The 18,188-nt window shown below is 37.5% G+C and overlaps 1 protein-coding gene across 1 annotated transcript in view; it reads left to right on the top strand.

The window, feature by feature from the left end:
- Nucleotides 1-5,312, top strand: part of LOC114054174 (kappa-type opioid receptor-like) — a 29,534-nt gene extending 24,222 nt beyond the window's left edge. Inside the window, 1 exon segment of the mRNA XM_027877334.1 lies at nucleotides 4,780-5,312. Coding sequence (XP_027733135.1) covers nucleotides 4,780-5,312 — 533 coding nt within the window.
- Nucleotides 5,313-18,188: the final 12,876 nt, after the last annotated feature.

Below are 18,188 nucleotides of genomic sequence, written 5' to 3'. Positions count from 1 at the left end.
ATCTATCCTCTCTCCTTCTACCCATGCCAGTTTGCCCCTCCTTAGAAAACCTGCTGACCCCCTGTTCCTGGGAGCTCATCATATTAATGCTAGACATTAGTGTGGCCCCACTTGATAGACTCAACTCACTACATCTCTGATGGAAATCTCAAGCTGAAGAGGTCCACCAGCTTTAGCCACTCTAGTAGCAGGCATGACAGATATGCACAACCATAACTCTCTCTTAAAGAGAAGACATATTATAGTCTCAAACACATTTGGAATTTGTTTCTTATGTCCTCAGAGAAACACCCATGATAGTCTATTTTAATTCCTAGGTCTTTGTGCATAATTAGAAGTCAGAGTCAAGGTAAGGAATCACAGATATACATTTCCTATAGTGTGTGAAGAAAGTGGGCTAAGTGATAGAAGGAGAATATAAGCACATTGAGGGTAGAAGCTGTGACTGTGTTGCATTTACTGGACACCAAATCAGCACAGAAAAAAATATTGCTTTTGTAGAGCAGTCCAGAGTATAGCGGGCATCAAAAATTTTCCTTTATGAAAATTTTCTAAGGAAAGAGTTTTTATACATTGCTCTGAAAATTAAGCATGTTAGGAATTTTTTGTAATTGACAACATGATATAGTAGAAAAAGTACTCTAAAAAATAGTCAGAAGACCTAGGTTTGAATTCTGGCTCTCATATTTACTATCTGCGTGAATCTAGGCAACTCATCAAACTAAGATTAGTAATGAACACTGAGATTGCATTTGGAGGTACAGCATCTAGGAACAGGGAGTTAATAATTTCATTATCTTGGTTCTCCCAAGGTCAGATGACAAGTGGAGTTTTGTATTAAGTTCTCGATAACACATTTTGGGAAGGTTATGAATATGCTGGTGAGCAACCACAATGATGAATATGCCTCTAGTTAATGCTAAATGAGGATAGATTCAAGAAACTGTGGGTGTTTAACTTGGAAAATAAATGGCCTGAGACTTGATAGGCATCCTCAGGTGTCTGAAGGACTGTCACATGCAAGGAGGATTATACTGTTTGGTCTAAGAGCAACTAGTGGGTATTTCTGAGACAGATTAAGACTTGGTGAGAGGGAAAAAAATCTTCCTAACAATAAGAGTTTTACAAGAGTGGCACAGCCTACTTTGAGTGGTGTAAGCTTCTCTCTCCCTGGAGGTTTGTTTGTTTGTTTGTTTGTTTTGTTTTTTGGCTAGTCAATGGGGTTAAGTGACTTGCCCATGGTCACACAGCTAGTGAGTGTTTTGTGTCTGAGGTTGGATTTGAACTTAGGTCCTCCTAAGTCCAGGGCCAGTTCTCTATCCACTGCACCACCTAGCTGCACCTACCTAGAGGTTTTTAAATGAAGGCTGGATGACCACTTGGGTAAGAGGTAGCATATAGAGAGTGCTTGCTTAGGTGCAGGGTAGACTCATTGGCCTCTGAGAACGTATGATTCTGGGCTTAAATTCTCTGAATTTCAGATTCATCTGCAAAATGGTGGGGATAATAATAGTTATTTGCTTATATATATATGCATGTTACCTGATAATAATATTTCTTCAGGATGTTAGGAAAGAGCTTCTTTAATCATTATAACAAGTTATTATATATTTAAATTTATGTATTTTCAGAACTCATAGACTTTCAACTACTAAACTCTTTAAAGTACCCTTTATTAATATGATTGGCAGCTAGATGGTACAGTGGATAGGGTACTGGACCTGGAGTCAGGAAGACCTAAGTTTAAATCTGGCCTCAGACACTTACTAACTGTATAATCTTGGGCAAGTCACTTAACCCTGTTTGTCTCAGTTCCTCATTTTTAAAATAAGCTGGAGAAGGAAATGACAAACCACTCCAATATCTTTGCCAAGAAAACCCCAAATGGGGTCACAAAGGGTCAGATATGACTAAAAAATTACTGAACAATAATAATAATTACTACAAAGATTCATATACTTGCACTGGAGTCTTACAACTGTGACTCATCATGGCATGGCTATGATTGTACCAAAGGTTATGACAGTAGGTCTAGAACTCAGTTCAACTACTCAGCTGGAATGTCTTCAGGTCTGGGCTTTGTGATGGATTTGTGTGTCTGCTGTCTGAGTACTCAACTAGACAGGCTCGGAGGAGATCATTAATGAATAATGGCCAACAGGTGATTAATTTTCTTGGTTTCAGAAACTCATAAAAATAATCTGCTGAGGCATGGGAAAGGGTTAGTCATTCAAAAAGCACTTATTAACTGACTAGAAGGTCAGAGACAGCTTGATGTAGTGGGTAGAGAGCTAGCCTGGGAACCAGAAAGTCCTGGGTTCAAGTACTATTTCTGACACATATTGACTGAGTCACCTTGGGTAAACCACTTAAACTCTTGGTGCTCTAGGAAACTTTGTTCTCAAGTTGCAGAGAAGGTATTAATCTGTACTGGTATAGGGGGTTCCCTAAATCAACAAAATCACTGGTTCAGTCCCTTTCCCAAACCCCTGTATGCGTGAGATATAGAAATACAAAAGTGAGATAACCCTTTCCCTCAAGGGGCTGCAGTAGGATAAAAAAAAATGTTTACAGATAAGTAAATACAGGAGATATACAAAACAAATAGAAAATGATTTCAAGGAGATCACCAGCAACTGAAGGTTTCAGGAAGGATCTCTTCGAAGAGGTGACATTTGAGTTCAACTTTAGGAGTTCCAAGAGATAGAGGTAATGAGGAAGAGCATTTCAAGCATGTGGGACAGTCTGTTGTATGGGAGGGGGAATGTATTTCAGCCTAAAAAGGTAGGCTGGAGCCAATTCTGAAGGGCTTTAAATGCCAACTAGAGGACTTTGTATTTATTTGAGACCAGAAGTTCTTAATCTGGGGTTTGTGAACCTAAATATTTGAGTGGGAAAAAGCAATTTCCTTTCACAATTAGATGAGATTATTCCATTTTCTTCCACTTTTTTTATAGTTTTTTATGTTAAAGCATATTTTTTGTTATTCAATCGTGTCTGACTCTTTGTGACCCCATTTTGAGGTTTTCTTGGCAAAGATACTGGAGCGGTTTGCCATTTCCTTCCTCAGCTCATTTTTTAGGTGAAGAAAGGCAAACAGAATTAAGTGACTTGCTTGGGGTCACCCAATTAGTAAGTGTCTGAGGTTGGATTTGAACTTAGGAAGATGAATCTTCCTGACTTCAGGCCTGGCACTCTATCCATTGGGCCACATCTCTTTAGAAGCTAAAAATTACCATTTACTCTATTGCATTTTCATCTCCTACCTTTGACTTGTTTCTGAATCAACAGAAGGGATTGCCTGTAAAACATTTATCCTTATTAGTATTCATAATAATTTCATGCTTTGTAATTTGTGGGATGAGTTATAGCATTCTGAACACAACATGCTTTACTTTCATTGTGAGTTATTCATTGTGGAAGGCATTTTAATATTTTTAGGAAACATTTTTATGCTTTTTATGGAACAGAATTTTCTTATGTCAGAAAAAAAATCATTCCATGACATAATTATTCACAATTCCTTTGCCCATTAGTAAGATTCTGTTTTGAAAATGTAAAGAAAAGAGTCCCTCTCTGTACTATCTCAACTGTTTTCTCATACACCAAAGGAAAAGGAGTGAACAGATAGGGCTGAGAAAGGAGGGAGCTAGACAAACAGTCTCTGAATGTAACCTTAATAAGGTTAGGACTAGGTTTCTGCTTCTTCCAATATTGAACCAAATCTATTTAACCAAAATGAAACAGAGAAATGGAAGTAATTTTCTAAGTTAAAAGAAGAAAATTCACCAAAGCCTTCTTTTTATGTACTTCAGTATAAAGTAAAAATAAAATTTTGCAACCATTATTCAGATAATTTCCTAAAATTTGAGTTAAGTCAAAATTATTTTGTCTGCATTTTAGGCAACAGCCCAAATATATCATTTGGGACCCTAGTTACTGAAAATTATTTTATAAAAATTATTTTATAAAAAATGTATGCAAGTCATCAGTGAAAAGTTAGCTTCTTTTTGGAGTCTTTTTTTTCCCCTTCAGATGAGAAGCTTGAACTGAGTGTCTTCTTTCTCAAAGCTGGGAACCAGAAAACCAGGATCTTTCTTCTTTAAACTCTCAACTACTTCTCTCCTTATTCAGGTGAAGAACATTAGTCTTCACTAATAAGGAGAGTCTCATACAAGTGGGCTTTGAGATATAGGTTACATTTATATTTAGTTCATTACCAGATTTCTTGTAGCCCAATCAAATTTCTTTCATATTTGTGAGTCTTTATAAAGTTTCATAGCAGGGTTCAAAGTTTTGTTATTTAGCACAACTGCATATTATCTTATGTTGTCAGTGGTTTAAAAATCGGAAAAAAATACTTAAAAGAACTTTATAAAGGCTATTTTCCATTAGAAAAATATCACTTCAGTTACATGTGAAAATTAACAAAGAAAAATCCATTTTTAGTCATTAGAAATCTTGTATATTCCAAGAAAATGAACAAGGTTTATTAATCTTATATATTGACTTACATTGTAACTAAAATACATTATCTAACCTGTGTGTAATTGGCTATTTGGTACTTTTGGTCTCTCCTGAAAGGTAATTGCCTTTATAGGGTGTAGTTTTTATTTGTACTTTGTTTGCCCATTTTGCTTGATAATATCTTAGCATAATTCATTTATGAAAATACAAAGGCTAGTGGGAACATTTTAAATAATTGTAACCATGTATCTATAATAATTTATGGGATGTTCTAATCTTCTCTTTATTATTTTTTTCTGTTATTTCTTCTAGATATAGATGCCATTGAATGCTCTTTGCAGTTCCCAGATGTTGATTATTCCTGGTGGGATCTCTTCATGAAAATCTGCGTCTTTGTTTTTGCATTTGTGATTCCAGTTCTCATCATCATTGTTTGCTACACTTTGATGATCTTACGCTTAAAGAGTGTGAGGCTACTTTCTGGCTCTCGAGAGAAAGATCGCAACCTCCGCCGAATCACCAGGCTTGTTCTGGTGGTGGTGGCAGTCTTTATCATTTGTTGGACCCCTATTCACATATTTGTACTGGTAGAGGCCCTAGGGAGCACCTCCCATAGCACAGCAGTCCTTTCTAGCTATTATTTCTGCATTGCCTTAGGGTACACCAATAGCAGCTTAAATCCCATTCTATATGCTTTCTTGGATGAAAACTTCAAGAGGTGTTTTAGGGACTTTTGTTTCCCATTTAAGGCCAGGATGGAGAGACAGAGCACTACTAGAGTCCAAAACACAGTTCAGGACACTCCCTACATGAGAGAGGTTGATGGGATAAATAAACCTGTATGACTAGTCGTGGAAATGTCGTCCTATAGTTCTCCAGGAAGAGAGGAGTTCAATGATCTAGGATTAACTCAGATTACCACAGCAGTCTGAGCCTGGAAACATAGAATTTTATTTTTGGAAAGACTTTTAGAAGTTCTTATGTTGTGCAGTCATGGCAAGAGCAAGCTGCTATGGCAGTCAAGCTCAGTTGACACCAAGTTTAAGACAGGGTTTGAGGACAAAAAAAATCTAAGTAAGAAGGTGTCTTCTTTAAATCTAGGATATCAGACTATCTGACTGTTGTTATTAGGGAAAAGAAAGTCAGATTTCCATCTTCTGCAACTTAGACTATGCTCCCCACCATTTGCTATGGCCTTATATGCAGAGATATTGTTCCTATAGTTGTTGTTTTTTTTTAAAGAAAAAGCATTTGCTTCAGAATGAAAGTGAATATTGTAAGTCCAGATTCTTGCGCAGTGGTAGCTTCAAAAATGATGGCCACTGTGAAGTTGTTCACTCTTTTTCCCTTACTCTTCACGGATAATAAGCATTTCCTTCAGTTGTATGGCAAAAATTTCAGCTTAAGCATGGCCTGAATTTACATCTAAAGCGTACAATGTTTCTGTGTATTGTGGAAGTCTTTCAACATTTAAAAAAATAAAAATAAATTCTTAGGATGCCAGGAATACAGTTTCTAATATATTTTAGTGTATTTGGCACCTACAGATGATGCTCACTGCTTTTAGTTATGATTCTCTGGTATTTAAGGTGACAAATGATTAAATGTTAAGTCATGCCTTGGAAAATATGTTAGGAAAATCTTCCCTTGATCATCTGTGTACAAGAAGAGAACTAGAGTCAGAGAGCCTTTGGTTGATTAAAATATGCCAGAGCTTCATCTTGAAATATTTTGTGTATGTAGATAAAGGGCTGGCCCATCACTAGCTCTTCTTGACATGTGTGCCTAATTGGAAAATAAGTCAAGCAGTTAATTCATTCATTTGGAGTGATGACATTGCTGGCAATCATTATAGTAGTTGAAACATTTCTCCAGTCATTAAAGTATTTCCTGGGAATTAATTATAGGACTTTTGGAAGTTGTACAATCTCTTTCAGATAGCTGGAGCACCTTTATACCTGCTTATTCCCAAAGAATTCATTTTTAATACTTCCTGAAAAGCTTAACTCACTGTTGGTGTTCACCCTATAAAGTATTTGGATTGATCCCATCATCAGTATAGACCAGCAATTATTTACAGAGAGAGCCCAACTTCACTCTTCCTATGGTGGGACAGACAGTGAAATGCCATTCATGGGCAGAATATGGAAATGATATGGTTTTGTTTTATCACGCCTTAGCTTGGATCAGACTCTACTTAAAGAAGGAGTAGTTGAGGTAGAGCCTTAGCAATCCATACATTGTGATCTCATTTGTCCATTCTCTCTTATCTCCAAAAGCTAGGGTACTTTCTTCTCCTTTGTTCATTGCTTTGACATATGCCTGGGCCAAGGGGTAAATTTGGGACTAAGGCTTTTTCCCCAAGTAGGGACAAGATGAGCCCCATCTATGGTTTAAAGAGGCACAGACATATACACATCTGTGAAACTCTAAGGTATTTTAATTCTTGTGGGAATATTCCTTCTTTCTCCTATAGTCTTATATCTATGCGATGTTGAAACTAAAACTTGGCATTTAAGCAGTTAAACAAATATTTTCAAGGTTTACCTCAACTATATTAGCTTGTCTATATCTTAGATTTCCACAGTATCTAACATAGTGTTCCTAAATTCTTTGGACTGTGTGACTGGATTTATTTCAAACTGAAAATTAAGGAATTTTTATATCATATTTCATTGAAATATCTAAACATATTTGTGCTTTTATAGCCAGGTATATATAGCCCATTTTAATATTTATTGACTATAATGTGATATATTCAAATACTTCAGCTGCACTACCAGATGGATATGTTTATACATACCCACATATATATATACACATATGTATATAGATATACATATGTGTATATATATACAGTGGCTTGAGGACATAACACTAAGGGAGTGGTAAAGAGGTCTTAAGCATATTATACATAATATTTATAAATATCAAAACAATCTCACTTATTTCCTGGAACATTAAACTCATATGTTCATACTCTAGGCTCCCTATTGCTGTTTTTACCCCAGGGAGTAAATAAAAACATGGCTAGCAAGTATTGAATGAGATTCTAGGAAGTGCACATGAAGCATCCTCATGCTAGTGCCCTGACTGGCACTGAGGTCGTCTGATCCTTGTGCATGAATGTAGGACATCTGCTCATCTCTTGTGCCAGGGATGCTCAGAGAATTCTTATGGCACTCATTAGGGCTATGGGTGCTCCCTTGCTATTGCTGCCAATATTTTCCCCCAAACTTTTAGGGAATTTCTGCAGTAAGAATAACAGTAGGAAGTCACAAAACATATAGAAAGATGCAAAGTTTAGGGATATAGTAATAAGAGAAAGGTATGATGCATGAAAACCTCTTTGTCAAAAATATAACCTGGATTTTTATACTTTTTTCAAAAATATTTTTTGATGTGTGGCAGAAGTGACAATGGTTGTGCTAAGTGCATACTCTCAGATAATGGCATTGCCAAGGGTCCTCTTCTGTTAATCCCCTTCATGTAATATTGTGATGCTCCACTCCTCTAATTTCAACAAGAAAGCATAACAAAATACACGAGTGTCTCTCTGAGGTCAGAATTAGACTGTCCAACCTTGGGGACTGCTTCCTCACTTTTGTTTTTCAATTTCTCCACCTTCCTAGTTTTCCCAGTGATCATTTCTATCACATGGGTTTGTTACAGAGGATTAAGGGTTAGGAAAGAGATACAGTGAGATAAATCAGTCAGCAGTGAGGAGGATAGATAGAAGAATGAAAAGAAGGCTTCTTGAGTGTCCAAGATCATTATTATGACCTTGTCCAGAATAGTTGTTCAGAAATAGTATTTTTAAAAATTATACTTATTGCAAATTGAGAGGTAGCCATGATATAGTGGATTACTGGAAAATTTAGTTTCAGGACCTAATTCTGACACATCCTATCCATGTGACTGATTAAATGACTTAACTTCTCAGTTAACTCTTACACATTAGACAAAGTGTCAACTAATTTAGGCAAAGGGAATTTCTTCACCTGAGAATTTCCTGTCTGAATGAAATCATAGGTATAATCCCTAGCCCTCTATTCTATTGATTTTTAGTAATAACTAAAATGAAACTTCAGAAAATTTCAAAGTACAGTTGCTTAATTTCTAACAATCAAGTGCTATTTGGGGGTATATCTCCGAGCAAAACTTGGCCCTCATCTTGTACAGTGACTCTTTATAGTTATTTAGTATGTATAATGTAGCATGACAAGATGTATAATTGGAGTAAGAGGAATATATTTGGCTGGATTTCTATTAGCACTTTCTCAAGGAGAGAACTGTGACTGGTCTGTATGGTCCTTTCATAAGAATTGTTGGATTCAGTAGAAACTTGAAAACAATGTCTGAAAAAGGAAAGAGCTTTTTTTGCCCTAATGAATTCTTCTAGTCTCCAGAACAAAAGTATCTTCTTGTTTCTTTTCTAAGCTCTGACAGAAAAATAGATGCATATATTATGTACATACTTATATTCTAAAATGGTGATAAATTATGCATTGTGTATATGGTTGTGCCTTGTGATAAAAAATTGTACTGAAAAAAAGAAACTCAACATTCATTTGTTATGTTGATTCATTTATTCTACTACACTCTCTAGATTTGTATTAAGAAAAATAAGGTATAGTGATGTCATAATATTGTAGAGGTGATTTGGAACTATTCCTTCCCCATGGAGAGAATACAGAAACATTAAGAGATAATTAGAATATTGGAATTTAATTACTTTGGAAAATGCCAAAATTCTATCTTTTCCCTCAAAGAGCACTGGATTTTAAGTAAGCAGAAGACCTGGATTCAAATTCTAGCTCTACTTCTTACTTGTGTGACCCTGGGCAAATCTTTTAACTTTTAATGGTGTCAATTCTGCACTTATAAGATGAAAGGGTTGGTAGATGCTTCATAAGGTAATTCTGACCTCTAAATATCACGGTTCGATTCAGTCTAATTTGAAAAACACTGAAAAGCCTACTCTGTGCAGAGCAGTGTGATAAGCTCTGGGAGTAAAAAGACAAAAGACAAAAACCTGAAACTAAATAGCCCTTGTCTTTAAGAAGCAAGGATCTTAAAATAATAACTCTAAAATTTAGGAGAAACAGCAACAACCAAAAAATTGATTTAGAATTAATTGGGAGTCCTCTTTGTTAAAGTGTTTAGTCATTTAGGGGTTTCAAATGAGTGGAGGGAGACTTTTATTTAAGAGGACACATGGATAATTAAGAATCCATTCCTATTATCTTAGTGTAACACAGAGATATGCCATATGTTATCTAGGGTTAGTGGCTGAGCCAGATTGTTCCCAGAAGGCCATTGTTAAATTTGTGTTACTCAAAAGGTAGGGCATAGACAGAGTCGGCACATCAAGTTGATCTATTCTGTCCCTCTAGCTTAAAGTGGTATCCCTGTTTCTTTGCCACTGATCTTCCCTTTGGGGTTTCTCAGCATCTCAGTTGGACAGACCAGGCTGAACCTACTCATGTTTGGTTCGTTGGGGTTTTACAACACATAGATCTTGCAGGGTTTCTCATCCCATACACATATATAATTTTATATAGTAAAGGTAATTCAAAGCCTTCTTGTTTTTGCAACAGAATTTAAGCAAGGAGGGGATTACAATATACTTTATGACTAATTCTTTCCTTTAGGTCTCCTATACAGCAGTAGACTCAAAGTTGCATTCAGGATGTGGTCAAAATTCAAGGCTAGTCCAACTGTTGCTTAACTCACCTTTAATTTGCCCTCCCCACACAACCAGGGAGGGCAGATTCATTTGAAATAGATTTATGTAAGGTAATCTAGCAAAGAATGAAGGTATGGTAGTGAAGTATGTATTATGCCAAAGTGAAGCTTCTTTAAAGCTCTCTTAATTCTGAAACACACTGAAGAAAGGAAAAATAGACAAAATTTGGGTTTTTTTTTATCCTTCATCCTTCCCATGCAAAGGATCTGTCCTGGACCAGATGACTTCAATTCTTGACAAGTGGAGAAAAGACTTAAGCAAATGACACCACTCTGCCAACAAGGCCTCAGTCACCATTGCCACATACTTTGATCTGATGTTCTCTGAAAAGATCCTAAAGTTCTCAAAGGGTACATCTCTCATAGTGACTACTCAAAGTATTTTCATGACATCAGAATCATAGCATCTTCAAGCACAATTTAGTTCAATTCAATTTAACCTTAGTACGTACTGTGTATAGAAATACTAGAGGGCCTGAAATGAAGGGAACTTGCATACAACAGAGATCTTGGTCCCTAAGGAACCAGAGGCAGGAGTATGCACCTGGCAAGATTCACATCCATCGGAGATACACCTAAGTGGAGGTAACATTTGTGCTAAACCCTGAAGGATGAATAGGTTTTTTTAAAGAAGAAATAGGGGGAAGAGATTTTAACATAAAATCAGTCAATGAAAAATTATCTTTTATGTCACCCTCCCCAAAAAAAGTCTCTGTTCTCAAGGAGCTCACAGTCTAATGTGGGAGACAATATGTAGACAACTGTGTTCAAACAGGCACAGCTAAGTGGCACAGTACATAGAGGCCCAGTCCTGGAGTCAGGATGACCTGAGTTCAAATTTGGCCTTAGACACTTACTCACTGGGCAAGTCATTTACCCTGCGCAAGTCACTTAACTCTGTTTGCCTTAGTTTCTTCTTCTGTACAATGAACTGGAGAAGGAAATGGCAAACCACTCTAGTGAACCCCATATAAAGTCTTGAAGAGTTGGATATGATTAAAACAAATGAACAACAAATGTTCAAATAAGATTGATGATGATGATAAGTAGTTAATATTTATATAACACCTATTTTGTACCAGGTATGAGCCTTAGAAATACGATAAATATAGAAAATAAATTTGTATCTAGAAGATAAAGTACAGGTTGTAATTTGGGCTTCAGGAAGATAGTTTTGACAACTGAGTGGAGAAGGACTGGATGGGGATAAAAGATGCAAGAAGATCAATTAGTAGGTCATTGCAAAAGTTCAAATGTGAGGTGATGAGGGCCTGCATCATGGTGGTAGCAGCATCAGAGGATAGAAGAGGGAATATATGGAGACATTGTGAAGGTAAAATTGATAGAATTTGGCAACACATTGGATATAAGGTGAGAAAGAAAGTGATTAGTTGAGGTTTATACTTAGTTTGCCAGCCTGGGTATTTAAGGATGCTGGTACCTTTGACATAATGGAGAAGTTAAGGAAAGAGGAGGGTTTGATGGGACAGATAATGAATTCAGTTTTGGATATGTTGAGTTTAAGATATCTTTAGGACATCCAGTTCAAGATGTTCAATAGGCTGATAGAGATGAGACTAGAAGTTAGTAGATAGGTTAGGGCCGGATAAATAGATTTGAGAATGATAGCATAGAGATTCTAATTAAATACATGTAGCTGATGAGGCCTTCAAGTGAAATAATCCAAAGGTAAAAGAAAAGAGGGCTCAGGATAGCGCTCTTTAGGACACCAGGATAGCAATGGAAGGAACTGATTGTAGATTGCCTTCTTAAGTTTAGCTTCAAAAGAGAGGAGAAATATAGAACAATAGTGGGGATGGATGAATCGAATGAGAATTTGTTGAGGATGAGGGAGACATGGGCATGTTTGTAGGCAGTAGGGAAGTAGTTAGGGGAAAGAGAAAGAGGGGGGAGAGACAGAGAGACAGAGAGAGAGAAAGGAGATAAGTCAGAGCGAGAAAGATTGAGAGGACAATCTTCTGGCAAGATGGAATGAAATGTGATCACTTGTGCATGTAAAGGAGTTTGCTTCTTTTAACAAGGAGAAAGGCCACTTCTTTATGTATGATAGTGGTGAAGGCATAATAATAACAGAAGACATATGGTTGATGTGAGATGAGCTGAAGGCGGAGAGGAAATGGCTCTCAGAGAATGGCTTCATTTTTCCCCCTAGATAAATATGACAATTTTCAACTGAGTGAGAGAGGGAAAGGGAAGTCTGAGGGAGTCTGGGAGGCCTGAGAAGGGGGAAAAAGGCTTGTAAAAGCCTTTGCAGTGAGTGGGATAGTGAGTTGATTATGGGATTGCAAAAAGATTGCCTTGATACAGTGAATACCCAGTTCAAATTATGTTACGTAAATTTGCAGTGGATCTACTCAGAATGGTTTTTCTATAGCTTTATTTAACAACATGTGAGTAGTAGTAAACATAATGAATGGTGGGAGTAATGCAGGGCTAAGGCTTGTCAAGGAAAGATCTGAAATGGGATTAGGGAACAAGGGATTTAAGAAAAGAGAACTGTATGGATTTGAACTGGTTTTCCACTGGGTCAAGATGGGGAAGGGAAGGAAGTATGGTCAATGCAATGGTGATGGCTGGGGTAAGAACTAAGGTATTAAAGAACTGGAAATCACAGTGAAGATAAAGAACAGGGTTTGGGGTTGTGAGGCAGACAAAAGTGGGTTGACAAGAGATTGTGATTAAGGAAGGAATTTAAGAGTGAATGGAATTAAGATGGCAAAATGAAAAGTAACATTTTTGCCTTAAGTCCTCCATAATCTTCACAACATAGAAAGTACACTAGATTAAATTCTGATGAGAAAAGTGAAGAAAAATTCATGGTGAATCATTTTTCCAAGTCCAGGACAGTTTAGAGTTATAGAGAAGTCTATGGACACTGGGGTGGGGGTCCTGGCCAGAACACATCATAGCAGGATAGCAGTAGCAACAGCAATGGTAGGGAGCACCCAGGGAAGGTAAGGGGACTGAACACCAGAGCAGGAAATGCTTGGACAGAAAGAGATCCCAGGGCACCCGTGTATAAGCACAGGGAGGAGGAATGAGTGCTAGTTGGCAACTCTTTCACCCATTACCCAGTCCCAGGTCACAGTTCCAAGGCAGAGAGTATTGGTTGCAAAGGAGCAGGGACTATCCAGTGATATGATTTCCACAACTGATTATATAAAACAGCCTCCACTGTTCTTGGCAGTAAATAGGGGCCTCAGAATTGGGCAGCAGAAGCTTACATTTATATTGCCTGTGATCAGTAATAGTCTTCATAATTTGTGCCTTCTGATGTGTTCTTTATTCCAGGAACCACAGAACAAATGGCAAAATATTTAAGACATAATAAAGTACCTTGGTAAAAGAAAGAAGCAAGATAATTATATTCACTCTACCATTATACAAAAATGATTTGTAACTAGTAACAACCTGGGGAAATTAACCAGTGATGGGGATATGAAAACTACTTCTCTTATGCAAAACTGGCTATTGAAAAGGCAAGAATCAATGTCCCTTCATCTTCTCCCTTGTCTCAGCCAGCATTGGCATTAAAGTAGGGCTGGAGTCCTCTATTGTTATCATCATGACATACTCCTACTGCTCCAGGACAGTAGCATAAATATCTTACTTGGTGATTGTTTTTTTGGCTCTGTGGCATAAACTAGATTTATGGCAATCATTAATATATAGAGAAGAAAGGTAGAGATGAAAATTTCGTGTAAGTTAGAAGATGCTCAACAAGAAAAAGAGTTTGCCACATCAAGCTTTGTTATTCATTGTTTCTCCAGTGCTTAGCACAATGCCTGGAATATCATGGTATTAAACATATAATAAATGTTTATTGGATTATTGGGTTAAGTTCTCAAATTTTATGAAGAACATGACAAAGGACATGTCCTTCTGGAGCTATGCTTGAATTGAGTAAAAAGAATAGACTTACTTTGCCAAAGACAAGGAAGGATCAAGAGCTTAGCCTAACTTAATGAAATACCTCACCTCAAAAATTCCAATTATAATAGTTTCCATTTTGCACAGAGCTTGATAATTGCAAGGGAGGTCTATAGCTTTTACTTATTTTATTCCTGCAGTAGACTTATGTCAGCTGTCAACTGGACTGAATTGACCTCTAACCTGTGCAAGACTGGAACCAAACAATAGGCTAGAGGCAGGAGAGTCAGGAATCAAACAGAAGTTTAATTTCAAAGTGAGGGAGATGGCTTGCAAGCAAGGACACGTGCCGGGGCCTAGCCCCTAGTGGGGTGACAAGAGGCAGTGTGGGAAGATATCAATACTTACATGTATGGCTATGAAGTGAGCTGTATCCCCGACAATGAGGGGTACCAGCAACAATGATACAAGTTTGATTCATAGCAGGGCTTCATGGCCAGAACATGGTTATTTGTCCAGTGCTTGTCCAAGCTCAGAAAACACCTGGTGCTGGTCAAAGCAATACAGTAATTATGTAATTTTTCCAGAGGGTAAGATCATCCAGAGGGTGAGCACAAAAGACTGTTGTTATGCCAAGCTCAGTGCACAGCTTGGTTGCTGGAACTTAGCTATGGAAAATAGGGTATCTCCCAATATCTTGACAATGCCTATCTTGAAAGTAAAAGGGAGATTTTACAAATTGTAGTAAAAAGATTAGTAAGGCTAGAGTCAGAGGACCTGGGTTCAAATCCTGGTCCTGGAATCTACTATCCACATGGATCTGTGCCTCAGTTTCTTCATGTGGAACATGAGAGCATTTGAGTAGCTAGTGTTTTATAGAGTTGATTATTTTTCCCATTTTATTAATAAGGAAACTGAGATTTAGCTAGTTGAAGTGACTTCCTCAGGGTCAAATCACTAATGAGTAGCAAAGCCTAAAATCAAACTCAGGTCTACTGATTCTAAGTCTAAGGTTCCTGACACTCACCTGTGATGATTTATATACATTGCTAAGCCTCAATGTTTAAGGGGAAATACCATTATCTAGATAAGCCTTTGAAATACAATTTGGTAAAAGAATTGATTAATAGCAAGTGTTCATGGATTTGTTGTAATGGGTAGGTCTGGGTCAGGAGTAGAAGAAAATATTGTCTCACATTTCCTAATTTCAAATCATAGTCCTTTGTAAACTGTATGGCAAAGTACTTTAAAATGATGGCTATGGTTGCTGTTCAAGTTATGGTTCCCAAGATAAAAACAAATAAAAGTGATTGGCAAGGGGATAAGAAGCACTTGGCAAAGAGGTCATCTGGGTTTTCAGGAGCTTCTCACCAAGGTTCTAAAAATTACTTTTATATTTTTCTTGCCCACAGGGCCCTCAACTGCATCTCTGATCTATCTATTTGAGAACAGTGTTAACTCAAAGAGTCCTTGATTTGTACCACAGCTTCTTTGCTTACACTAGCCTCAGCTGGTGCTGTGGTATTGTGGTAGGGTTATCTGATGTCTCTCTAATTGTTACTACAACAGACAAGTAGGGTCCAGGAGGCTATAAGAGCATAGGTTGATCTCCACTTTCTTATTTATACTACTACCTACTCTCAGCAAGGGCAACAGTCCCCAAATGATAGTATTCCTCCATTCTAAGGAACCTGTATTAAGTTTCCTTGTGACATTCTCAGATTGAGCCCTGGCAGGCATAATAACCAAAACGGAATCTCTTTTAGTATGGCATAATTATCCTTCATTGAGAACACAAGGATTGTGAACCATTGTACTAGATACTATAAAGGTCTACCTTGCTTGGTTCCATTATTCCATTATTCCCACGCAGGTAGAGAGAGTGGATTGATGTCAGATTTCATAAGGCAAAACACTGACTTTGAGTGGGCTATCTCATGTCTGATATACATCGCATCTTCCCCTCCACCTTGGAAAATCGCTAGTTCACTTCAAAGCTCAATCTAAATACTTCCTTGTAAGAACACAGAATCACATAGTTATAGAGCTGGAAGGGACTTCAGAATCCAAACAGTTCAAATCCATCATCTTAAAGATAAGGCAACTGAGGCAAGGTGAACTTTGCCATGGGTAAATCAGCTAGTTCACATCTGAGGCAGGATTAAAACTTGGGTTAATGGGTGAGCCTAATGCTTTTTAGGGCCTGTTCACCTAGATTAGATTCTCTTTACACTTTAATCAGAAAAAGTTCTCTCAGTTGGGTGGGGTCCCACCCAAGATAGAGGAAAATGTTTCCAGGGTTAGGTCAATCTCAATACTATTGTCAGCCCAGTCTTTCAGAGGCTACCCTGCTCTACAAGATCTGGGCTTTGAATGAGGAAGCAAATAAAGGAAGGATCCCAATATCAACAATTTGTTATTAATACTCATTTCTTTTAGACATAAATAATTTTATACAAGACAATTTGGAGAGGGAGCAATCAAACAAGCATTTATCAAGCACTTTCTGTATCCCAGGCATTGTGTTATGTACTGCAGATACAAAGAAGGCAAAAATACAAAAATAATCCCTGCCTTCAAGTAGTTTACATATTACTGGGAGAGCAGTATATGTATATGTATATGTATATGTATATGCATATGTATATGTATATGTATATGTAATGTATATGTATATGTATATGTATAATAGATACATAAAAAATTCAAAATAAAAAAAGGTAACCTTAGAAGAGAAAACCCAAGTGGTTGAGGGTGGAGGATCTGAAAAGAAATTGGGGATATTAAGGTATTCTAGACATGGAGGAAAGCTCAGTATAGAGGCATAGAGTCAGTAAATGTGCAAAGAGCAGTAAATAGGTTAGTATCACTGGACCATAGAGTATGAGAAGGGGAATAAAGTGTAAGAGGATTGCAAAGGTAGGAAGGAGACATTTTGTGAAAAGCCCTGAATGCCGAATAGAAGACTTTATATTTGACCTAGTGGTAATAAGAAGCAAAAGGAGCTTCCTAAACAAGGGAATGATATGGTCACACCAACACTTTGAGAAAATCACTTAGGCAGCTGTGTGGAAGATTGGTTAGAAAAGGAGAAATTTGAATAAGGAAGGACAATTAAAAAGCTACTGCAATGCTCCAGGTAAGAGGTGATGAGAGCTTGATTGTAGCTGTATGAAAGGAGAGAGTGAAAAAGACTGATTTTGAAAGATGGTGGAGTGAAAGCAGTGACTCACCTGAGCTCTCCCCCAAATCTCTTCAAATACCCCTAAAAATGACTCTGAACAAACTCTAGAGTGGCAGAACCCACAAAGAGACAGAGTGAGGCAGATTTCCAGCCCAAGACAACTTGAAAAGTCAACAGGAAAGGTCTATTGCATGGCCTGAAAGAGGAGTGTTGGGGCAGCTAGGTGGCACAGTCGATACAATACAGGCCCTGGAGTCAGGAGGACCTGAGTTCAAATCTGGCCTCAGACCAAACACTTGACACTTACTAGTTGTGTGACCCTGGGCAAGTCGCTTAATCCCAACTGCCTTAAAAAAAAAAGAAAAAAAAAAGAGGAGTGTCCAATGTGCAGGACTCAGCAAGGACCCAGCCTGAGTAGGCTTTAGGGGACTGAATCACCAGCAGCAGTGGTGCACTCAAGTCTTCTCAGCCCACAGACACCAGAGACAACTTAGAAGGTGAGTTAGAGGGGTCTGTCGGAAGCAGGTAAGAGAGAAGAAGTCCAGAACAGGACCACAGGGCATTCAATATAGCCCTGGCACCAGCAAACCAGGAACAGGCTTTGGGATAGACTGAATCTGGACCAATAAAATAGATAAACCTTTGGAAAATTTAATTAAAAAAAAAGAAGAAAACCAAATTACCAGTATCAAAAATGAAAAGGGTGAATCCACCACCAAGGAAGAGGAAATTAAAACAATAATTAGGAACTATTTTGCCCAACTGTATGCCAATAAATTTGACAATCTTAGTGAAATGGATGAATATTTACAGAATTATAAATTGCCCAAATTGACAGAAGAGGAAATAAAATTCTTAAATAATCCCATCTCAGAAAAAGAAATTGAACAAGCCATCA

Source organism: Vombatus ursinus, unplaced genomic scaffold (genome assembly GCF_900497805.2).
Source record: "Vombatus ursinus unplaced genomic scaffold, bare-nosed wombat genome assembly UNPS02014812.1, whole genome shotgun sequence".
NCBI lineage: Eukaryota > Metazoa > Chordata > Mammalia > Diprotodontia > Vombatidae > Vombatus > Vombatus ursinus.
The sequence above is the reverse complement of the archived record's forward strand: the minus strand, read 5'-3'. Positions and strand labels throughout refer to the sequence as shown.